The 25,680-nt window shown below is 45.7% G+C and overlaps 1 protein-coding gene across 1 annotated transcript in view; it reads left to right on the plus strand.

Annotated features, from left to right (window-relative positions):
• Nucleotides 1-25,680, plus strand: part of IARS1 (isoleucyl-tRNA synthetase 1) — a 2,025,584-nt gene that overhangs the window by 1,113,899 nt on the left and 886,005 nt on the right. Inside the window, exon 20 of the mRNA XM_069643896.1 lies at nt 14,833-14,953. Within this exon, the coding sequence (XP_069499997.1) occupies nt 14,833-14,953 (121 nt within the window). The remainder of the gene's footprint in view (nt 1-14,832; nt 14,954-25,680) is intronic.

Here is a 25,680-nt window from a genome sequence, read left to right on the forward strand (position 1 = left end):
CCCAGGTTATCTTTCCCACCTGACCGTTCAGCATATGAATGCTGCTAGTCTTCGTTTCCTCTGACCAAGCTTGAGTCTTCCATACCCTTTTTGTTCCTTTCTTGAGACAATCCAAGTTTAAGTCCCCGAACATTATCAACCTTGGCTCCCTGATCATACAGTACATTTTGTCGTTCCATGACATCAGTGTCTACAAAGCTGTTTCATTGCCAGGTGTTAGGGTTCCAATATAAGTTGAAAATGATCAAACTGCTCTGACCACTGTGCGTAGGCTCCACCAATTTTATAATTAGTATCTGAATGTAAGAGTTAGTATTAATTGCTTGAATCACCTACAGTTTTAATCCATTTCTCACTTTTGTCAAAAGACCCGAAGAGGGCCAATCATGCTTTCCCTTGTTGGCTTTGTTTAAATACAAGGAAAAGCCATCTATGAGTGGGGTCTCCAAAAGCCATGTTTCTTGCAGGCATATTATATTTAACCCGGCTAACACCGGGGCCATACTGTGAAAGAGGTGGGCAACACCCCTGGTGTTCCAAGAGCCAACCTCCAACCTATAGAGGCCCTCGTCTCTCTGGCTCTATCCTTTACACAGGGGGACCAATGCCTTTGTTAACCTATCCCAGGATTGCACATCCTCCAGTGATGAGTTTTTGCACCGTTCTTGACAAATCACTCTCTTGTTTTCATTCTGATTATCAGCACCGCTTATGGTTATCTTGATCAGATTTTTACCATTCAGCGGGTTGACCTTTTAACTTATTAAAGGGGGGGGGTGGGTCCTGCCCAGGAGGGTTTTGCCAACTATTTCGTACCCCCTCCAGTGTTTGTCCCTTGCAGGCATTCCTCTATTTACTTCAGCTTCCCCCACCCCCTTATCAATGCCCCTTAAGACAAAACCCAGAGAGCGAAGCTCATCGCTGGCATCCAAGTGCAGTGAGGTCAAAAGAGGCAGAACCCATGTGTAAATGCACTCAGTCATTCACTTTCCCATCACAGAAATCAACAATTCTAATGTCTTTTGAGTTAAGAACCCGCAATCCTGGTACACGATGGAATAGACACACAATGTTAGAACGGTTTAATATTAATCCATCATCTGCCCTCAATATCCGTTCCAAGGTTCCGGTGTGGTCAGTGTTGTTCATTTAATTAGGCCTGCTGGTTCCAGGAGGAGATCTTCAATATTGTCTACAGTCACGATCACCTACCTCTGTGAATTCCTTGGCCAGAGGGACTGGGGCACGGTCCAGTCGGGTTTTCATGATCATTTTTTGTTCCATGATATTAGAGGTTTTAGGGGGTTCATCACACCGTCCAAACACCCTTTCTCACCTCTCAGCTAGGGTGTAAAAGTGGAAAATGTTAGAGCTTCCTACAGCAGGTTGCTCACTCTCCCGTACCTCCATTTGAAGCTTCAGTTTTGGAGCGATGTTTATAGTTTGACTCACCGAGGTAACAGTCTAACTTGCCCTCTTCATGTATAAACAGTAGGAGCAGCGGATCCTCGAAGCTTTCCAACTCAATCCGATCTTCTGATTTCGTAGTTGTATTACCAATAACCTCTGCGACGCTTTCGCTTGCGGATATTCTGGTGTTGCGCACCTTTTTCCGATGTGTTTTTTTTTTCTGGTGCTGGGAAAGCTCCTAAAAGAACATTCTTGAGGTTCCTTCGAAAACTCCTGGATCCTTGAGCTTTCAACGGTTTTGTTTTTGGCATATTTTTTGGCTTCCTGAATTGGTCTGTTTTCTTAATCACTTTCCGGAACTTTTGTCTTGATTTTATATTCAAAAATTCGGAAGTTGTTTACCTTTACAGGGATTTTTCGATGTTCATTATTACATTCCCCTTCCAATATGTCTGCAGGATCAAGAACACTTGGGGGCTCATTGGGCTCCAAGCCTGGATTATCTCCACGTCTGCCGACTGATGTACTTGAATCGGAACCACTATAGGCACCTGAAGGGTTACTCCTGCCTGTACACTCTGAACCCATTCCCAGTTTTCCATCATTTCCTTGCAGTCTGCAAGGCCTCCAATTAAGCTGTCTGAGGATTGCAGTTGAACAACAGCACTCAAAGGCTTTGGGGCTGAATCAGTGGTTTTTTGTGTGTCACCTGTTTTTTTCCCCATTATCAAGGTCCTGACATTTGGAACGCACAATCTCTCTCACCCCTTCGAGGAAGATTCTTTTGTCTGTCCTGTCCTCTTGATTGAGGTCCATGCTGGTTTTTAGAATCACACTTTCCTTTTCCTTTTCCCTAGTTGATTCTCTGTTTGCCTCTATGAATGACTCCATGTGGATTAGATTTGTGTGCATTATTATGATCAAGGCGGTTTGGTCTTCATCACTTAGTTTCATAGAGCTTTAGGAAAGGAGCCAGTGTGATGGGACCTGCTGAGAGAATACTACTTTGCAATTGAGTGATCCATGTGGCCTCACTACGAACATCCACGCCCCCCTTGGGATTTATTTTTCAGCTTTTGTTTGAATTTTCGATGTTGGATTTCTCTGACTTCCATGTAGTAAATTGGGTCTCTGGAACAGTTCAATGACGACTCATCACTGGAGTCTTCACTCGTACTCTGTGGGATCCAAGACCGATTGCGTCTTCCCAATGAACCACCACCTGCCCAAGGATGACGTCCCTTAAGGTCATTAGCAGCTGCCTGTGAGGTATTCACTACTGATGTCGAGGTGTGATGAACCTCCAGGAAGTTGTCACTTCTAAGCTTTATAGCAGGAATGGCAAGATCTTTAACTCTCTTCGCCTGTCCAGAACTTGAGTGCTTTCCACAACAACTGCCAGCTTCCGAGCTCAACGTAGATCACTATTGTAAATTAGCTCCTTCTTCCGCAGGTGAAACTTGAATGGTTGGACAAATACTTCCCAGATTACGATTGGTGCTCCCTGTTGTAATGTGCCTCTGTGTGGTGTCGTCGTAAGGCCAGTTTGGCACAGTGCCGTCGCAGTTGGCTGTGACTGCGTAGCATAGCAATGAAGGTTCGAGTAACAAACCTAATAACGTTATCTGACATGAGCAAGAAGAGAACTATTCTCAAGCCTACGAGGTATGACATTCTTTTTCGGGAAGTCAAATAAAGAAAAAGAAAAACAGCAAGGTGGTTTAAGTGTTGTGGGAATGGATTGATGGGCTAACTTCTGAGGAAGCGGCGAGTTTGAAGTCTCGTTTCAATGGAAAGTGGCAAAGAGCTGTGTTGATTAAAGGTATAGTTAGCTGCACCGGAGTCAGACGAAGTATCGTGGGGAAAGCACCACTCCATGAGAAGCAAGAATAAGAGCACAGATGGTGGCGAAGTATTACGTTTTGTTAAAGGTACTATTTGCAGCACTGTAGTCAGACGATGTATTGTGTGCAAAAGGGGATTCCATGAGATGCAGGAAGAAGAGCACGGCTCTTGTCACATAATGACACATATGCTTTTTGTTTTGCGGGGAAAAAAGGGAAGGTGCGAAACTTTCAATATGGGACGTCTTATGCCCTCATTTTGGTGAATATTGAAGCTTAAGTGGTGTGTGTATTTGTTTTTATTGAGTTTTATATAGCGCTTTTAACCAAAGCGCTATGCAATACATAACATACACATGGAGAGAAATGGTCATGGAAGTGTTTGAGCGACATGATGGGGGAGAAGTAAAAGTGATGGCTATGATATGATACGATAAGATGTAGTGTCTAACCATTTGGGGATTTACAGCATAAGGTTGCGATAATGCGACATGGACTTTTAGGTGTATGAAATGGCAGTGCTGGTTGGAGCCATTGACTTTTAGGTAAAATAGTTATAAAGTTGTGCAGGTATGTATATGGTTAATGTAAGATATAACCATAGATGAAACCAAGTTTGAGTTTTTGCAAATTTAGGTTGATTTAATCGCACAATGATTTTGGTCTGTTTTATAAATTTTGAAAAATGACATTAATGTTTTTACATACCGTAATGCATGTTTTACAGTGGTTAGAGTGGTCGGGAGTTTGGTCTGTCAGAGTGGTGTATGTGAAGTCGTGCCAGGGTATTAAGCGTGGTGTGTGAGTCACGCCAGGTCCATAAGGGTGGTATGATGCCACCCAAGGTTAGTTAATGTGGTGTGAGTGAGTCTGCGCTGTCTTAAAGATACGGTTTGGGAAGAGAGGAAGAGAAGCCTTCTGGGTTGTGGAACCTAAGTTAAAGCGGAGGAGGGACGCCTTCCCCAGTTGTTACTGAGTTGTGCTAGTCTTTAAACAAGGCACACTGTGTGTTGGGTGAGTGTAGTGGTCCTGTGTGTAGTATCGTTTTAAGGAAAGGAGATGTGTTGTATAGTGCTTGTGTGTGCAGAAGGATTATGCTGGTAATTGCATCAAATGTTTATCATCGAATGACCATTCCAAATAAAAAGAAATGCATTGAAAAAATTACCATCAAATGCGTTTTTTCCTTTTTCTTTTAAAATGGGGGGGTCCCCCAACCCTGCTTTTTTACCTTTTAAAACCCATTATAAATAACACTAAACCCTTTATCTTGAAAAAACATGCATTCAATGCATATTTTTTATCGATGCAATTTTGTCGATAGAATGGCATTACACGGGTCATGTTTTAGATGAAATGACCAGATACCTTTGCAGAAGGATGATGTCATGTAGAATCTAAGGATGTTGATGAGAGAATGTGTGTGAGTGAGGGTTCCAAGCTCAGGCAGCTGGAGACCCTGTCTGGGTGATGTGTGCCAGTGAATTCTATGTAACTGAAGAAGCTGTGAATAAACCTGAAGCAACCTACAAGAAGTCTAGAGGGCACTTCATTACACTCCCCAACAGAAATGCAGTACTCCGCACGAGTTACTGGCAAGAACTCGTGGGTGATTGGGGCAATGCTGCTCAGACTCCTCATGTCCAGGGAGCAGGTTGCAGCCTCCTTCATTGGGCGAGGGATGGCTTTGCCCTCAATTGGACCTTGGGCCTTAGGGAGCAATGGATGTTGGGATTTGGGGGAGGAGGGAAAGAAGCTGGATGTGGCTCAACATTTTCCATTATGTTGGCGTCAGTGAGATCACCCCATCCATTATTTGAGCCGGAAATTTCAACCTCTGTTGGTTCGATAATTCCCACGCATCCTGAAGCTCCCATCGGGTCCTGCACGTCAGAGGGGGAGCTCTCAACCTTGAACCTTGAGGGGATTTACAACAGTTGTAGTCGATGGCTCCTATCACTTAAAGTGCCAATTCAGTGTCCCTTCCTCTGCCACCAATTTACTTTTCCTTTTAGGAGCCACCCTATTTCCACGCCAGTGTCCAGCTGCTCAGATCCAAGTCTGGGCGGGGGGGGGGGAGAGAGGGGTAGGGCACAGAGATTTTGAAAAATTCAAAGTCTGTGGCAACAGAGGACTGTTTAGGGGTGGTGCTATCAATGGCCGTACCATTCCCGCTCCCACCCTGTCATCCATACTGCCATGCAGGTTTAACATAGCTATTGTAGCTATTGTGGACGGATTAGTGCAGGTAATGAAGTTTGGAGGGAGGGGAGACTGTGCGCACAGGGAAGATGCAAAAGTTGGTTGGTCAGTTGGTTCGAAGGGCATAGCAGGAGGGTTACTTAAGTGACTGAAACTCCCGCTGGAATTCCAGGGACCGGCACTCGTCCTGCGGCTGGAATAGTGGTGAGGATTGGTGATTCTCCATGTTCAGCCATCGAATATAGGGGGGGGTTTGACATCTGGTTCTGTGGTGGCAGCCTAAGGAGACTTCCAGCTGTTCCAACCGCTAACACTCTGCCAACACTCCGCGTCGGGAGAGGTAGTTTTACGGTGTTGGGGAGAATTCTCATCTATGGCTAATTTCCCTCACCTAGTGAGTCCCCCAGCAGCTTTGCTGGACTTCTGCAGTTTATTTTTTTCCACTTGGTAAGAGTGAGAGCTTTTCCCCCCTCTTACCTGTTTTTTGCTATGTCTTTACACCTGTTTTTGTGATTGCGGACTCTGAAGTACACCACTTCAGTAGCCCTCTTCTTTTTGTGTGTCACACAGCACCTTCAGTGCCGTGACGCAGGGTTGTCTTTGAGACTTTCCTAGACTCCATTTCTGAGGCGACTACCGTCCCCCAGAAAAGGGTAAAGTTACCATTAACTTTACTTGGTCAATCTACCACAGATCCAGTACATCTACTGGAAAGGGTTAACTCATATCCCTTTTTCTCTGTACCCCCTAGAGCATTGTTTCGCTCTTAACATTTAGACTTGGCTGGTGGCAGTGGTATCTACCCTAACTTTTCTACCGCGATTATATTAGATAAACGTGGTACTGTTCTTGGCTATTATATTAGCCTCGAACATAAACCCGCTTGACCAAATCGTCTTTCTTTTGGCTCCCGGTGGTGTCCGGGCTGGACAACCCCCCTGCTGGGTGATTGACAGCCAGGCTGTGTGAATGGGGGTTTTCCGCATAAAAGGCAGGCCTCTTGGGCTAGAAGTCAGAGAGTCACCAATGGAACTACAAGGAACAGAAGAGAAGCGGAGAGAATGACGGCTGCTGCAACTACCCTGTCCCGGTGAAGCCCTGCTGCAGTGCTGAGCTATCTTCCCTTCGACGACTCGGAGAAGATCCAGTCCGGAGTCTTCTTCCCTTGAGATTGGCGGGGATAACCAGCTCATCTTCCACAGCCAGAGGAACCTCTTCCTTGGTCGAAATCGCTGCACGTTGCTGTAGTGGTCCAGATAGCCACCTGAAGAGCCTCTCCTGTTTTTAAGGAGCGCACCTTTTATTCCTCGTCACTGCTGCCAGCTTCATCCCTGTGTGGTGCAGACCCCCTTCAGACGACGTCCTTCACAACAAAGCTCCAGGAATCGTGGGTCTGCGGGACACCAACAGGAACAACTGCCAGGTCACCAGCGGCACCATTGTAACATGGTACTGTCTTCTACTTGAGGAAACGGGGTGAATCCCTTTTCTTCATTTCCAAGGCTTTCCCTGGTCTTCCCTCCTTCTTATAGCTTTTGCTTCCGAACATTGACAATATCGAAGTACTTTTGGCTAAGTTGAATCGTGAACTGTCTGACTGAGTGATCTTCGGCAACAGGCCCCGGTGTCTTTCGACCCGGCCCTTTGACTTTTGAACTCCTTTCTCTGAATGTTTCTTGATTCTGCCTGCCTAACCAAAATATTGCCTGTGATTTTTGCCTCCAACTCCCTCTGGGTATCTCAGGTGCTAAGTGTGTTTTTGCCCCGGTAGCATTTCATGTCACGGATATGCGTTTATTTAGTAGACCGAACTGTCAAAAAGTGATTGCAATCGTATTCACGGTAACATGTTTTGTTCGTAACACCGGTTCATTCAACACAGGGTACTTAATTTGAGACTTACTGTACAAAGTGAATTGGTTGTAGTATATTTAACGTGTGGTTTTTATGTGAGTTTAATAGAAGTGTTGCGTTTATAACAAATGGTTTAAAAATAAATATACTTATATTTTTTACCTGAAACCTTGAGTCAGTGTTTGCTTGAGTCACAGTAATTGGTGGTCCCTTTGTGTAATCTCTGCTACTGCTCATATACTCTTGAGATAAGCCTGGCTGCTCCGCCACTGCTACCACTCTGACATAGTAGTATAGGCTTGTACCAAAGGTAAAACTTGTATTGCCACCTGTAGTCTTAATTGTGTGTAGTGGTCCCTAAGGGCACTGCACAGGATTCTGCCTAACATGCAGTTAGAGCTTTGCCTCACAATAGTCAGGGAAGACTATGCCACCAGCTCCGCAACTAAGCCAACACTCGTCCAACACTGCGAGTTGGGAGAGTCAGTTCTGAAGTTAACGCTCTGCCTCACTATAGTCAGGAAGGGAAGACTAGGCCAATGCTCTGCCAACACTCAACCTTTATTGTACTTTGTCGAGTCCTAGCTCTTGAAAAGACTCATTGGGCCCTTTGAGACTAGGGGCACTAAGCATCACTTTTCTAGCTAGGGAAGGATGTTTTAAGAATATTACTTGAATTTTAAGGTTTTGTATGGTGTTTAATAGCTACTTTATTTTCAGCCTACTAGTTCTCAAATTTTTGATTACTTGCCTGTTCCATTTCTTTATTCATTTACTATATTATACTTAGTATTGTACACACTATTTGTAAGTGTATTTAAAAAATGAAGCGGGAGTGCTCTTAGAGCACACCAAGGTGAATGTTTTTATATAATAATAGTACATGTTTTGGTGTACTACACCTACCTGTGGCTTTTAAGTGATTAGAATTTGTCTAAGGCCCTAAATACAATCTGTATTTATATGCCTGCTGCCTAACTTGAATTATTACAAGTGCTCTGCGTGTCTTGATTGAATACTTCAACCTTCTCATGGCCTAAATTTAAGCCTTGCTGTTCAGGAACACTACCCAGATAGTTTAAGACCTTAGTTTGTCCCCATTCATCAGAATTGGATGGCCACTCAGGATCTATCCACAGGGCTAGTTCTGAAAAACCATCTTGCCACCATCTAACAACTTTTCTAGGTTAGATGGCTCAGAGAGGGACAAAATGAAGCCTTTTTGGGCTGCTCTCTGACTGGTAACTATTTGTGCCGCAAAGGCCTTGCAATAAAATGCTGTTGGAAAAAACGTGCCTCTTTTGATGGCAAGCCAATACACACACACAGATGGCAACAATGTGTGGGAAGCTTACTCTGTGTAAATAAGTGACTTTCAGTGCAGAAATGTATATGGAGGTGTCACTAGATTTAAAGATGGCAATGTTTTTCAAAATTATGTTTCGAACGGATTGTGTCCTCCTACGTATTCCTTATCTTTGATGAATCCACCTCCAACTTGTTGGCTTAGGACATGTTTTCACAGTAGAGGAAACTGCGCGTCGACGTCCCTCAAAGGCCTCCGTATCGGCACCGAAGCCACCATAGGTAAAAGTAGACTTGCGCAGCGTCCGTTGCTCAGTTCAGTTTTTCCAAGCTTTGTAAGGCTCGGAGACGCAACGCTCAGTTCCTCAGTAAACTCTTCGAAAACTTCGATTTCCTTGAAATAAATCTTCAATTCTACAATGGCATCTTCGTCCGCTTCGACGCAACGATCCAGCTTTAAAAAATGTTGGGATTGTGGAAAAAAGATGATGTTGTTAACTGATCCTCACAGGATCTGCCTGTGGTGCCTAGGCTGTTCGGAATGTGAGGAGTGTATGTCCATGACGGCGAAAGCCTTGAGGGAGCGTAGGGGGAAGCTGGAAAAAGGTAAGACTGTTAAATCCTCTACCCGTTCAAAATTGCCCTTGGCCAAATTGAGGCATTAGTCTCCTTGCCATCGGCGAAAACATTCCCGCTCGAGATCTTGAAGTGGTTCTCACCACTCATCTAGATCGAGACATACTAAGAAGAGGCGTCATAGATCACCTTCCTCTCCATCTTCTAACTCTCCAGAAAGGGGTGGTCACCTGCCCCACTAAAACAGCTCTCCAGCTAAGTGGGAGGATTTTCGCAAAAAAATGCTAAGGGTCTTCGGGAACGCGGCCTTGACACCCTACGAGATGCCTAGAGGTGATACCCCAGGTGAAAGACCCAAAAAAGAAAAACGCTGTGAGCCGTCAACCTCGTCGAATAAAAATCCTCGAGAGTGTTCCAAACCCTTGAATAAAGACAAGGACCCTTCGCATAAAACTGCGTCATCTAAGCCATCGTGGAAGGTGCCTTCGACACACAAGACTGTCATTGACGCCGTCATAGACCCTGATGAAAGAGGCCTTCGAAGCCTCATGACCCAACTTCACCATCGGCACTCGGGGCGTCGAAGACGTCGACCATATCGGCGGCATTGAATAGAATTCCGATTCAACGACATCGAGGCCATACTCGAGAATATCGACACAGTTTGTAAGTTTGTCGAGACCTTTGACGTCTACATCGACAACTACAACCCTATCTCAAGCAGTGTCGACAAATTTGGCTCCCTCATCTCTTGAAATGCGTTTTACCCCTTACCCACGCTCTTACTACTTCAGAGCTTTTTCCTCTATCTATGAAGGAGAAGACTGATAATGAGAGGCCTTTTGGTTTACAGACTACAAGGGTTCCTATTCCATAGGAGTTTATATCTGAGGAAATTAGATTAGGAGATTTTCAGGAATCTTTACAAGATGCCAGTGGCATTGATACCTCTCCAGAGGCTGATTTTGCCAGACCAGAACCTGGAGAGCAGAAATGTCTTACAGATCTCTTATGGCAAGAATTATGGAGTGTATGGGGTGGTCAACACCTCTTTCCAACAAGATGACCTAACGGACATCTTAGATAAAGGGCCTCAAGAAGGCCCTATAGTCCCTTTTCATGCAGCATTACAGAGGAAAATAGCTACAAATTGGGAAACACCAGAGGTTATCCCTGCAGTAAATAAAAAAACTCTCTGCGAAGTACAGAGTGTCGGCCTCAGATCCTGTATACTTAAGTAAGCATCAAACCCCAGAGCGCTTAGTAGTGCAGGCTGCGACGTCGTTGAGTAGTAAATCGGCATACCCCACTATACCACAAGATAGACACGACAAAACATTTGATGCCACGTCTAAAAAGATCTTTTCGGCATTCAGCATGGTACTTAGTCTGTTAACACCACTTGCACGTTAGCCAGATTCAGCCACACCCTTTGGGAGTGTGCTACGACAGCTGACCGTCTCCCAGAAGGGGAGGAACGAGACGAATTCTTGAATAACCTCAAGGATGGGAAGGATGCGATGTGCGAGTCCTTCCAAACAGATTCTCGACTCTGCTCACAGCATCAGTAGAGCCGTGGCGGTGAGTACCACAATCCGCAGATTTGCATGGTTGCGGAAATCTGGTTTTGCTTCTGATGTACAAGCCAGACTTTTGAATATGTCCTTTGACGACACCAATCTATTTGACAAGAAAGCCGATGACAGTTTGGAGAAACTGCAATCCTCCAAAGCGGCAGCCAAATCCCTTGGGGCTGCAATTCGTCAAACTCCAAATCGCCCCGCAGGTACGTCCTGGAGGGGGGAGCTCTTTCGTATTTACTCCGCATTCGAAAAAGGCAGAGGGCAGCCAGCTCAAAGGGGCCAGAGACGATTCACCTGTGGTGGACGGGGCAAAGGTACCAAGTCCGGATCAGCATGTGCTGCTTTACCCTCAGCATCTGTGTCAGCTGCTCCTAAACCCCTCTGAGATATCTCCACACAAAACACAGGTAGGAGGCAGGTTAACTCAACATCTGACAGAATGGCAGACTTTTACGTCAGATGCTTGGGCATTGGAGACAATTGCCCAAGGTTACTGCCTGCCTTTCCTACACACTCGTCGGAGTCATCCACCGGGCAACAACTCTTTGAAGTTTCCAGACCCGCTCCCTATGCAGGAGATCTCGGACCTGCTAGAGGAAGGTGCCAAAGAACCTGTACCTGTAGCGGAGAGTAACAAGGGTTGGTACTACTTCCTAATGCCAAAGAAGGACGGCGGATTGAGACCCATCTTGGACTTGCGACAATTGAACAAATTCCTCAGGAAGGACAAGTTCAAGATTGTAACCCTTTCTCAAATCCTTCAGGCCCTCCAGTTTCAGGATTGGTTGGCATCTCTGGACCTTCAGGATGCTTACTTTCATGTACCAATCCATTACAAGCACAGTAAGTACATGAGGTTCGCCATTGGCAGCTCTCACAATCAATTTTAGGGTTCTGACATTTGGGCTGACCTCCTTTCCGAGGGTCTTCACCAAGTTAATGGTGGTTGTGGCAGCAAGTCTGAGGGAAGGGATTCCTGTCTACCCCTACCTGGACGACTGGTTGATCAGAGCAGTGTTCCCAGAACAAGCTCAAATCCATCTAGATTATGTTTGCCACTTCCTCCACAAGCTGGGCTTCTCCCTCAACTTAAAGAAGTCACAGATGATACCATCACAGAGACTCCAGTTCATTGGAGCAGTCATGGACACATCCCTGGGGAAAGGCCTCGCCACCAGAGGTGAGAGCTCAAGATATTCTTCAGATGGTGACCAGATTTCAAAATGGCCAGCGTCTACCAGACTTCGACTTTTTGAGGTTGCTGGGCCTCATGGCATCCTGCATTTTTCTAGTGCCATGGGCTCTACTGAGAAGGAGATCTCTCCAGTGGGCGCTAAGGACCCAGTGGTCGCAATTCTCAGGAAGAATGTCAGATCTCCTACAAATCCTGAATAGAGTAGCACGAGACTGTCAGTGGTGGGCCTGTCGGGATAACCTCTTGAAAGTAGAACCGTTTTGGCAACTATGGCCAGAGATAACGGTAGTCATGAACGCTTCACTCACGGGGTGGGGAGCCCATGCCAACAACTTAACCATCAGCAGTCGTTGGTCTCCATCGGAGTCCAGACTACACATCAACCTATTAGAGCTGAGAGTGATCAGGCTAGTACTGAAAGCTTTCCTGTCATCAGTACAGGGAAAAAAAGTTGTGATAATGACAGACAACACAGTGGCCATGCACTACCTCAACAAAAGAGGCGGCGTAGGGTCACTCCCACTGTGCAGAGAGGGAATGCTGCTCTGGTTCTGGGCAATTAAAGAAGGAATCTCTCTGTCAGCATTTCACCTAGCCAGAGAGAACAACGCTGCGGCGGACGCTCTGAGCAGGCAGACCACAGTCTCCCACGAGTGGGAACTAGTTCAGGAAGTCTTTCAGGAGATCTTTGCCCTTTGGGGAACCCCTCAGGTGGATCTGTTCGCCACCATTGTCAACCGGAAGTGCAATCAGTATTGCTCAAGGGAATTTCCCCTGAGAGGAGCTCTAGGGGACATGTTCGTGGTGGACTGGAAGTTTCCACTTCTGTACGCGTTTCCTCCAGTCCCCCTCATTCCTCAAATGATCAGAAGGTTGAGGAGACTCCAGAAACTCATGATTCTAATTGCCCCGATTGGGCCAGGAGAACGTGGTACCCGGATCTACTATGTCCATCTGTCCTCAGATTCGTCTTCCACAAAAAGAGCATCTTCTCTCGCAAGAGGAAGGTCAGGTTCTCCATCCAGATATCGGGACTCTCAACCTTCACGCTTGGTTTCTGAAAGGTTGAGATACAAAGATTGGGACCTTCCGGATGACGTATTGGAGGGGTTGCTTTCAGCCAGAAGGCCAGCAACTAAATCTTTATCGCTGCCGTTGGAACAAATTCTCCAGCTGGTGTAGAGATAAGAATATTGACCCTTTTTCATGTAGTACACCAATGGTGTTATCTTTCCTACTATATTTGACAAATTCAGGCCTTCAAGTTGGCACAATCAAGGGTTACCTTGCTGCACTATCAATCTTTAAACGCACGGTTGAGGAACCTTCATATTTCAAGTTGCCCCTAGTCATTCAGTTTCTGAAAGGGTTGACTAATGCCTTTCCCCCAACTCCTTTTCAAGTTCCCCTGATGGATTTAAATCTAGTCTTAAAATGTCTAATGTGTACTTCATTTGAACCTCTTCATTCCTGTCCATTAAGGTTTCTCACTCTTAAAACATTCTTCCCAGTGGCTTTAACTTCTGCCAGAAGAGTGAGCGAACTACAAGCTTTATCTTGCAAACCTCCACATACAATCTTTCACAAAGATAAGGTAGTTCTTCAAGTGAAGCAAACTTTCCTCTCAAAGGTTGTCTCAGAATTCAATATCACACAAAAAATAACCTGGCCTTCATTTTACCCTCCTTCACCCAGGGAAAGAGGAAGAGAGATTGCACAGGCTGGATCCAAGGCATGCCTTGAGTTTTTACATTAACAGATTTGCAAGGATTAGACAAGCAGATCAGTTGTTTGTGGGGTATGCAGGACATAAACTAGGTTTATCTATCACGAAACAGACCGTCTCAAGATGGATAATACTGACTATCATGGAGTGCTATAAATTGTCAGGAGAAGATCCTCAACACCTGAGGGCTCATTCAACCAGGGGTATCGCAGCCTTGTCAGCTCTCAAGAGGAGTTCCAATTAAAGACATATGTGCGACTGCCACATGGTCGTCCGCACATGCTTTCACCAAATTCTACGATGTAGATTGCTCTACTAGCCAGGAGACTTCATTTGGGAAAGCTGGGTTGCACTCTGTGCATCTTTAAAGAAATCATTACGTTTACCTCCAGCATCCTATACACATTATTGCTTTGGGAGTCTACCAAAGATAAGGAATACATGGGAGGACACAATCCATGCGAAGAACAAGTTACTTACCAACTGTAACGTTCTTTCGACTGGATGTTCCTCCCACGTTTTCCTTATCGCCCCTCCCATCCTTCCCTGCAGTAAAACCTCCCTTGTAGTTGCAGCCTACACTCCTTCAAGGGTGCTAACCATCTCCTGCTAGACGAACACAGCACCTGAAAATGGAACTGAGCAACGGACGCTACGCGAGGCAATTTATACCTATAGTGACGTTGGCGCCGATACAGAGGCCTTCGAGGGACGTCGACGCACAGCCCTCTTCAACTGTGAAAACATTTCCGAGGCCAGCAAGGTAGAGGTGGATTTATCAAAGATAAGGAATACGTGGGAGGAACATCCAGTCGAAAGAACGTTCCAGTTGGTAAGTAACTTGTTCTTTTTAGGTATTATAGCAATTCAAATGTTTTGGAACGCGTGAAATGCATTACATAATAATTGTTTAACTGAAAAATAATATAGATTACATTACATGTGCCGTATACAATAAAAATCTTAATAATCAGCCAATTTTGTAGAACTCTGTAGTGGTACATTAAAGCACTGTCATATGAAGAGTCCTACATATTACTACAAGCTCTCCTTACAAAGTGTAGAAGACAGTTGTGTAGCTATTTGTTTTGCTGAAAATGCTTAATTCAAAGTGTTCTTTTTTAATTACTTTCACAGGAAGGAGGAGTTGAATTTCTATACAATGAAAACACAATTAAAGAGAGCAATAATATCATGGATAAATGGGTTCTCTCCTTTACACAGTCACTTATTCGGTTCTTCAAAGTGGAAATGGCTGGTAAGTTTCCGTCAAGGTCTTCCAAGGACGTGTCTGTGTAAAGCTGTGTACTTTGAGATGCAATCCCTCTAATCTTTGAATGTTCAATATTGTTTTTCAAGGGGAATTCAGCCATATGAAAATGTGTAGATGAATACTAAGAAGACTTGGGTTAGGAGCATGATACCCTCCCACACAGATACCCAATGTTACTGTTCAATGGTCTAATGGATGAGCTAGAATTCTCTAACCAAAAACAAATTGGTTTGAAGGACAGATCTATCAACAACTCTTCTATTAATATACAGGAGACTATCTTGACAATGAAGGGGACTTCATTTAATTCTGCACAAATTCAGGTCCACTCAGATGAGGTTGTGTGCATCTCCTATCACCTGTTGGCACAGTGTTGTAATGCCTGCGACTCTTCGGTCTAAAGGCCCATTTTTGCTATTCTTATCCTCTGCTGATGATGAACCTACATTAATAAATGTAACAAATGAATCTTTCAAAAATACTGCTATGCTTAAAACTTCCCAATGTGGTTGCAGTTCTATTTTGCGAGTAATCTCCACTCCACTTTTACTTTAGTTTTGTGTGCAATGCACTGAGCGTTTTTTCCCACTGAGTTATATATAGATCTCACTGGAAACACAAATCTTATGCTCCTGTTCCGTGAAAATTGTCATTGTCCTCCAAGGTTGAGGTCTGCCATCGAGATGCTTTTTAGTCTTCTTGGAAAATAGCCGGACTCGGATAACTGCACTAGTTCTAGTTGTCTCAGCATACATTTGTATAGTGGCTTCTTTTCTCAAAAATGTTTATTAAATGTTGCATGTCTGAATCATAAATTAAAATCATATTTTAGTAGTAAAAATGGAAATTCATTCAAATAGGCAGGTTGCATATAACAATTGTACAACAATGCAAACAGTTTCTGTAGGGTGCATATTGACCTTTCTGAATACAGTAACAAATCGCAGGTATTCGTCCCTTCTCCCCATTGGGGAGGACCCCCCCCCCCCCCCCCGACCCTGTGTGAGGCTAGGGAAATGAGCACACTCCGCAAGACCCTCCCTGAGGGTTGAGGCAAGTGGGACCTCACCGGGAGAGACCCCCCCCCCCCCTTTGGGGACTAGGAGTCCCGTTCCTGTGAGGAATTCCCTAGGGCATCTACCATAGCCGCATACATGGGACTACATGTTAAAGTATATAATGTGATATCTTTAACTTTGGCTGAAGACAATGCAGAAAGAACCCCATTGATGAAGAAAAGCAAGCTGTCTAACAAAAGAAGTATCTGAGTGGGACAAGTAGGAGAGGAAGAGGTGAGCCCTGTATGTGGGGGAAGCCCCCTTAAATCATTATGCTTTGTGGAGGTAGAGCCAAAGGCAAGCCGCCGAGCCTGCCACTTTCAGTGAAGCAGAGAACCTCACTACGAGACGCTAGAGGTCCGGCGAACATGAGACCAGCATTCCGAGGAAGGTAAAAGGAACAAGCCATTTTGTGGTGGCGTGACCACAAGTGTAGCGTGGTTGGTGGGATGCATCGACAATAACGCCAAGACCACCGACATGGGAAGCATGCATAGCTTACCATCGCCAGCGACTGTGCAGAGTGATAATCCGACGAGGAACCAGGAACAAGATGCCAATGAGTGAGCAGAACAGGAGAGCACACCAGAGCGAGAGCCATGCCCTGCCACCATCTCCAGCATAGGGGGCAACGAGTCACTGGGAGAAGCGGAAGGCCGCCGGGGCACTATTATAGATAGAAGGAAACTTCTCCCAGTCCTACGTATGAGAAAATAACACTAAGATTTTGTAATTGGCATTATAAGCCAATAATGATCCGGCCAGGAAAAGAGAGAGAAACTCAACAAAGTCTTAAGGACGAGAATGCAAGAGAAACCAGTTAAGATGGAAAGTAGAAAGCCTTCAGAAAAAGGGTTTGAGCCATCCATGTGCAGAGCATGCAGAGACTAGAATCCAGTTCCCTGGTAGGAGGGGAATAGACCCTATGAATTTAGAACTGAAGATTGGAGAAAGTCTCAAGTAAGAGACACTGTAAGGCAGAGAAGTTATAATGAAGAAAACTAAAAAGAGGTCAAAGTAAATCCACCTCAGGAAAACGTGAATGAAAAAAGTCCACTAGTGAGGACAAGAGTATCTGAACAGAGGATCTTCTAAATATCAATGCAGAGAAAGTTTGAAACCAAACGCTGTTTTTGAAGTTCTTCAATAGCTGATTGCACATACTATCCAAGTGGATTATATCCAGAAATATCTATACCCAAGAGAAGATTGTAAATAAGAGACTTTCAATGTATTGCTTTTCTACCACAGATTCCTCATCGTGGGCTCCGGAAATGACACCATGCGCCATATATTTACCACGTCACTACGCCCCATGCATCAGTTCCTTTTTTCCACACGCTGGAACCTACTAGAGTTTCACTCAACGCTTTCTCAAACTCTTTTTTTTGATTTACCTCAACAATGTCTTCGCACCGGATCTCGGGTTTCAGGCAGTGCTCCGATTGCACGGCCAAAATGTCGGTGACAGACCTGCACAATGTCCGTTTGTGGCGTTTGGATTCTACTCATGACACGAAAGCCTGCGCGTTGTGTGCCAAGATGTAACCCAAGTCCCTGCAAGACAGAGATGGTAAACTGGCCCTGGGCCTACAGTCTCCAAAGTCTCTGGCACAGTCTCTCGTCTGGTCCTCTAAGGCTGAGGAGCCCAATCGTCAAGACGAGGACACTGCAAGAAAACAAAAAAAAAGAGGTCCCACTCCAGAAGCCATTCCTCATCCTCTTCCTCACGGAAGAGGCTCTGCCACCATCGGTGGGAATCTGATTCTTCCTCTGAGCGAGGTAAGCCCCCTAAGGGACCGACATCTCGGGAAGAGAGGGATTTGTTTAAAAAAAGTGCTTGACATGTTTTGGCAACAGGCTGCTGTCTGCACGGCACCCGCACCTGACCAGCAGGCCTCGGCAGCAAAAGCAGCGCTCAGTACCCCCGCACCCCACGCTTGCTAAGAAGTAGATGCCTTTGGCGCCGACTGAGCTTTTGAGTTCTGTGCCCCACAAGGCCGGAAAATCACCCATTAGAAGCCTCTCCGACGGCGCCCATGGCCCGTCGGAGCTATTGATGACGATAAAAAATCCATGGGCCTCTGGGGCTCTGCTGCAAGATAAGCCCTCTGCTTTGGCATCCAGACCTACGGATCCGAAGGATAAGCCCTCAACATCGACCAGCAATGTTGGTGCCTTTCAACCTCTGTCAAGGACAGGCTTTTTCGACTCCATGTGGTCGATTTTTGGCACCCATCAAGCCGAAGAATGTGAAGAGGTAGACCCCGTCTTTCTGGGTTCCGGCAGTGTGATTATTTTGAGGACCGAGACAACTTGATGCCACTTGCTCGGGCCATCAAGATGCCAGTGGGTTTGGCCCATCTCCAGACCTTGAGATGCAACAAAAACAACCCTACACTCACTCATGTCAAATTTCGGACATTAGTTGAGAAATGGTTGACACACTGCTTCAAGTTGTCTGCCATTCCCCATCAAGGGTATGACCTTACGGACATTCTGGATGATGGCCCGGCTATTGCATACAACATTCACTTCAATCAGGCCATAGTTGACCCTTTGGCTTCCATCTGGCAGAACCCATGCACTTTGGCAAGTACACGCTGTCTAGAGGAGGACCCTTCCTTCCTCTCAACACGCCCTTCCCCGGAAGGGCTGGTAGTTCAGGCTGCCACTATATCCTCCAAGCTCGCAGCATCCAGGTCAAATCTCCCTATGGACAGGGAAGGGAAAAGGATAGATGCTTTGGCCAAGAAGGTTTTTACCTCTGGCAGCATGGCTCTTAAGGCCACAATCGTAGCTTGCGGTTTTGCTAGGTTTCCTACGGTTTGTGGAAGGCTGTAGAGCATGCGGCAGAATACGTCCTGCGTATGACCTTCCAGGACGGATTTATACAGCTGGTGGAGGATGGGATGGAAACTGCCAAGCAGTCCCTGCATACAGGCCTGGACATTGCTGACGGTGTTGGCCGCTCCATGGGGTCGGCAGTAGTTATCAGAAGCAGGCCTATTTGAAAACTTTCGGCTTCTCCCATAATGTACAAAACCGCCTTCTAGAGATGCCATTAGAAGGGGAGATGCTTTCCGGTCAAAAGGTGGATGACTCTTTGGAGAAATATAAGGCGTCTAAAATTGCTGCGAAGCCGCTAGGTCTGTCTGCTTTCAGCTTTGCTTCTTATATATGGTTGCTTTGGAGAAGGCGTAAGCTCTCAGGAGGTGATGCAGGCTGGTTCTTAAGTACAGTGAGTCCCCAAGCCCCCACAAAGGAATGTCCATACACTGTTATGTGCTAACACAGTTCTTTATATAAAAATAAGGTTTTGAGATATACACACAATTCAATAACACACATACTCTGGTAATAATATGCCAAATCTATACAATTCTATGTTGTACCACACTTCATCTTTAGAGTCCTTTTAAATGCATCAACTAATGGCAGTTATAATAGAGCATACAAATCATTCAGTAAGGTGTATCGGCATAGACAATAAGAAAGTAAGGCAGGTTAAGGTTAAACAATGGCAGAATGCTTTCTTTTTGATATAGATGAACAATTCTGTGTGAGGATTCCCCCACCTGGGCAACCTGTAATAAAATGATTAACAAGCCCAGACCATAAATGTTCAATAAGCCTTGCTTCTTGGTTAAAAAGTTCAACCTCCCCAATGTACCTGAAGTGGAAGAGTTTCTTCAGTTCGTCGATGATATCCTTCGAGGATGGACGCCCCCCCTTTGAAGGAAGAGCCAATGGGCATAGTTCGACGGTGTACTCCGAAGATGGACCCTCTTTGAAGAAGGAGCCACTGGGCGTCTAGATCCTTGAAGAAAAGTGGAACACTTGTGGTTATACAGCAGCTTCGACCTTCGCGGTGCTCTTCAATGGACCGTTTCGATGGTGGAAATCCTGGGAAGATGAGGCATGCAGTAAACCTTGATGCAATGTGTGTGGTGCCGCAAATATGACTTGAAATCCCTTTGGCGGTGATGGATGCAGACCCGGCAGCGGGCGTCGGGTGTCGAGTGTTGCTTTGGCGGTCCTCTGGCCTGTCGGTGCTGCAACCACAGCATATACCTCGGGATGGCTTCGGCGATCGGGACTCTAACACGTGCTGGACCTCGGATTTTCTCTTCATCAGGGTCCTCTGGATGTCTTTGTTGGCTTCTGGTGGTGGGAAACCCACTGCTGGACTTTCCTTGGCAGCCAGTAACCTCGACCTTCTCTGGCGGGACAAAGTGGTTGATCGTGATGGCAAGGGAGCCCTCTGTCAAAATGTTTTTATGCAAGTGGAGCTTTCTTGGCTCCGGGTGTCAAGCAGTACGCCGTCAAGGTGTCCCCGCTTTGGGTGACAGGCTTCGACATAGCCTCCAGCGATCATTGGAAATCATCTGACCCAGTTAGACGTCAATGGACTTAAGACGCACTCGATGTCCAGGCGCTCTCTACAGGATTCTCGGCAGACCCTTTCTCCTGTCGACAGCCTTTTGGGACTGTCTTCCAGGGTGCTTCGATGAAGAGCAGCAGTTTTGCACGATGGTCCCTCCTAGTTCGGGGAGCGGTCTCATACCCAGGTCCTCTCTTGGATCAGTTCTCGACAGACTCAACAGCTCTTGGATTATGTTGAAGGAATGCAGCAGCAATCTTCTCCTCCACCTGGGCTTTAAGCATCAGCTTCAAGTTCCGACTTCAGCTTCTGAACAAATTGTAAGTGAGAGGTCCCCAGATATAGCCGTCTGTCCCTCATTCACTCTGGCTGAGCCAGGCTCAGTCAGCCAATCACACAGAATGGCATTCATGCAGGCAGGCAGCCAATTAGGCCCACAGTCATTCAGGCCCTTCACTTCCACCCAGACACTCATAACAAGGACTGTGGATTGGAGAAGCACCCAGCCTTTCAGCACACTCCATTGTATTCATGTCAGTTTCAGGCAGGGCTGTCTCATTCATTGTGTCACACACAGAAACCAGACATCATAACATAGAGTGCATATTGGTCACACACACTATTCACACAGGTCCCACCCCAAGGTTGTACCCACAACCTAGTTACTGTGAAGGCTCCAGCCAGTCTGGCCTGGACTTTCCCACAATACCATACATGGTTCTTCCACCCAACAGCCAGTAGTAAGCGTAAGGGACAGAGTCGGGGCTTCCCAGGATTTCGGGCAAACAAGGTAACAGGCAATAGAAATCAAGTCTTCTATCAGGAATCCACTGATTCCTATGGCAGGACCTGAATATCCCAAAATGGAGGATACTCAGAACTCCTGTGATATCAGCATGAAGCTGCCACCAGCACATACCTTGCTCTGTGGGCAACACACAGGTGCCAAGAAACAGATACTAGCGGTATAGGGTTGTACCCCCAACCATGGGTGCCATAAGGGTATCCCAAGCGTCTCTGTTCACCACAACCAAAAAGAGGAAGAGCTGCACTGCCAGGCTTCCCAACTGGACGTATGTGCAGAAAATAACACAGAACACACATAATGGAGTGGAGGACAAGGACAGGGAGGCCTTTTCCCTCCAATGCATTTCCAGCATCATTGGTATCTCTTAAGTTCAGAACAGGGTTCCTTCCGAAGGTTGTTTAGTAATTTCACCTTTCACAGACTATTGACTTGCCTATGTTCTACCCTCCTCCTCACCCTTCTAAGCAGGAAAAGCGCTTTCACCATCTCGATCCTAAAAGAGCCCTCAGCTTTTATGTTGCCTGCATAGCGAAGTTCACCGAATCCCTTTCCTGTAAAGGTTTTGCGATTACTAAAAAAATCTCATGCTGGACCATTTTATGCATCTGAGTGCCATCAGTCGGCGGGAAAAGAAGTCCCACCGGCTATCTGGGTCCATTCCACCAGGGGAGCCCTTCAAAGGGGGGGGGGGTCCCTGTTCGGAACATTTGCTGTGCTGCCACGTGGTCCTCTTTACATACTTTCTTGATGTATTATGCGTTGGACGTTGCATGTGGGGCTGATGCACGTTTCGGCAGAGCGGTTCTGCAGAACCTGCTTGTATAATACTTTCTGCCTTCCTCCTTTAGCTTACTGCTTGGGGAGTCTATCAAGATGAGGTATCTGCCGGAGAAAAGCAATCCATTGAAGGAGAAATTACCTAACCGTAATGTTCTATCTATGGATTCTTCTCCTGCAGATTCCTTATCACCCGTCCCAGCCATCCCAGCTCAGAAAGTGGCTCCTCGCTTCTGATTCCATGAAGTACGTTGGCAATGGCTTTGGGATGCTCATCTCAGTTACTTAAATAAAAAAATGTTTTCTAATTTGAATGTTTGTAACCTGTTGGTTTCTGTTCCATAGTTGCGACATTTAAGGCTGGTCAGCCTCCCTCTGTTTTCCTATGCAGTGTTTGAGCTTGGGAAAAGTTGGGAGGATCTGAGGCATGGGGCGTAGTGACATGGTATTTGTATGGCGCCTTCCGTCACTTCCGGATCCGACGATCGACCATTGTTGGGCAGAATTATATCCAGTACCCTTTGGGAATACCACACACCATTAAGACTACAAGTGGCAGTACAATTTCACCTTTGGTACAAGCCTGTACAACGCAGTTAAAGTGGTAGCGGTAGCAGTAGCAGAGCAGCCAGACATATCTCAAGAGTAAGTGAGCAGTATCAAATAGTTACACAAAGGACAGCAATTACTATGATTCAGGCAAACACTAACTCAAGGTTTTCAAGTAAAAGAATATACATTTATTTCACTCTTCAGTTGCATAACATTACACTATTATGAGCAAGTTAAAAATCACAATGTTAATACACCACACCACATCCCTTAAATTCCAGACAAGTTAAGCTCACAAAATGAAATGGGAGCAAAATGTCACTCCAGCAATTTAAAAGGGAGGGAAAGTTTAAAGTTAATAGAAATTAAATCACACCAACAGGTAAGTACTCAGGGCAATTGGACAAGAAGAACTACAGTGATAGAATCAGGTAGAAAAGGCTTAGGGCCAAAGTCAATGGGTCAAATGTCTTTTGCTCAAGATCACACAGTTCAGGGTAGTTTGCGGTAAAGTTCGTGGCACAGATTCCGGGCGAGGTTGGTTGATAGAAAAGTTAGTTCAAACAGAAGAGAAGGACAATCCCTCGGATTGGAGAAAGATTTCAAACACTTTCACCGTGGTTGAACGAAACGGACAACCGGATTTGCACAGTACCTTAAAACGGAGAGGGAGCTGAGACGGATGTTCCTGGCGGTTCCTGCAGGCGCGCGGTTCCTGAAGCGACTGTCGTACTGACACGAAGTAGGAAGCTGGAGGGTCCTGCGTCACCCAGGGGAGAAGCCAGCAGCAGAGCAAAACAACAAATAAAAGGTGCGCTCCTTAAAACCCAAGCAGGGCTTGACTTTCCTGGCTATCCGGCCCACTGTTGCTCTCTACAGCGAATTCGACCAGAGGAGGGGTCCTGGCTTGCAGTTTGGGCGAACTGGTTGGTCCCACCAGCTCAAGGGAAGAGGTTTCCTGGAGGATCTTCTGTCATTGGATTCTGAAGATTCAAACCTGCAGCAGGTCATCAACGGGCAGTTCAGTCATTGTAGGGGTCCTCTTCTGTCAGCTCCTCGTTGGTTCTTTCATTCCAGTGGTGACTCTGCTTTTCCAGTCCCAGAGACCTGCTTTTTATGTAGTTTTCCCCCATTCATACAGCCTGGCTGTCAATCACACAGCAGGGTGGCTGTCCTCAGCCAATAAAACAGGAGTGCGACTTGGGTTACCAAGGGAACCCATGGCAGGGGTCCGAAGACCCCTCCCTCACATCCTGCCTACCTAGACTTTCAGGTGCCTTAAGGAGGGCTTCTATGCAGAAGCCCGCAAAAAGACAGCAAACAATGAAATCATCCCTGGTTTGGCACGCAGAGAAAAACGCGAGAAAGACTTTAACAAAAAGAAACGGCAAATAAACCCAGCCAGAGCAAAAATTAAATGTATTTGGTCAAGCGGGTTTATGTTCGAGGCTAATATAATAGCCTAAAACACTAACATGGTTATATAAGATAACCGTGGTAGAAAAGTTAGAGTAGTTACCACTGCCACCAGCCATGTCTTGATGTAAAGGGAGCGAAACAAGGCTCCAAGAGACACAGACAAAAAGGGATAAGAATTTACCCTTTCCAGTACTCCATGTAAGATGGGGTGTACTGGGTCTGTAGTTTAAAGTGACTAAAGTAAAGTTAATGGCAACTTTACCTTTTCTGGGGGACAGTAGTCAGCCCCAGAAAAATGGAGTCAGTGGGAAGTCTAAAAGACAACCCTGTCACGGCACTGAAGGTGCTGTGTCACACACATGAAAAATTTGAGGCCATGGAGTAGGTGAGGCTCCAGCGCAAGATCACACACAAAGTGAAAACACACACAGCAAAACACATGTAAGAGTGGGAAAAAGACTCACACTCTTACCAGGTGAAAGAAATAAATCCTCGAAATCCAGCAAAGCTGCTGAGGGACTCATTAGGTAAGGGAAATCACCCATTTATGAGAATTCTCCCCAACAACCACCGCCCAACACGGAACGACTGCTGAGTCGTGGTCCACTATGCCCCCTGTGGAAAAAATGTCCCAGCAGCAGAGCTGGACAGGGCTATCTATCAAGATGAGGAATCTGCAGGAGAAGAATTCATAGAAAGAACCTTCTGGTAAGATCATTTCTTCATCAGAAGCTATAGGAAGACCAGGGGAAGACAAGTCATTCTATTGGACTATATTTAGTTAGTTAAATATAGTGGTAGGGTCTGATAGATTTAGCATGGACGGAGGACATTATTACTTTGGACTTCCTGACAGCTGATGAACACCTTTAGATAGGTAGGGTATTCCCTCTAGTGGTAAAGAAATGTTGGCCCTTTTTCTTATGAGTTAATAAATATATTTGAATCATGTCCCCTGCTTGTCCGACTCCTTCTACTGACACACCACATATGGTGTTAGAAGTGGGATATTAACCATCTGATAGATGTTGGGTGACCCATGCTGTTTATTAAACGTAGCCCTAAGGCCAGATCCCCTACTGTAGCAACAGAAGAGTCCATAGGTTTCGATCTACACAGTACTGAGGAAATCCTGATTCCTCCCTATGAGAGACGATGGATACCTACAGGATTTATACTTGCCCCACCTTGAGGTACCTGTATTAGGCTAGCCTCAAAGTTAGGATTGTCCTCTCTAGATGTTTTAGATATCATGATAGGCATCATAGACTATAACTTTATGGAGGCATCAAAGTTATACTTCACCTTCACGGTAATAATCCTTATACCATTTAAGAAGAGGATAAAATAGCCCACAGGATTCTAAAAAAAACTTTATTTCCGATACCTCAAGAAATAATAGGAGAAACATATAGGTGTTTGAAGGGCTTTGGAGAAGCCGACATTCCGCTAGCAGAACCCTGCTGGTAGGAAATAGAGAAGATCACACCCCTACCAGACTACAGCCTTTGCCTAAAGGGATGACCCAGCTCCTATAGAGGACTTCGGTAGGGTAACTACAGAGGAAGCCTTATGCAATCAGGTAGGGCCTTTCTTCATCAAGAAGGGCTTGTTATATAGAGGTGATATGACGAGAGACGACTCAGCCTGAACACAACTAATGGTTCATAAAGATATAGATGGGTGGTGTTTGTTTAGCCTATGCACACTTGAT

Source organism: Ambystoma mexicanum, chromosome 2p (genome assembly GCF_040938575.1).
Source record: "Ambystoma mexicanum isolate Mex_15411 chromosome 2p, UKY_AmexF1_1, whole genome shotgun sequence".
In the NCBI taxonomy this organism is placed as follows: domain Eukaryota; kingdom Metazoa; phylum Chordata; class Amphibia; order Caudata; family Ambystomatidae; genus Ambystoma; species Ambystoma mexicanum.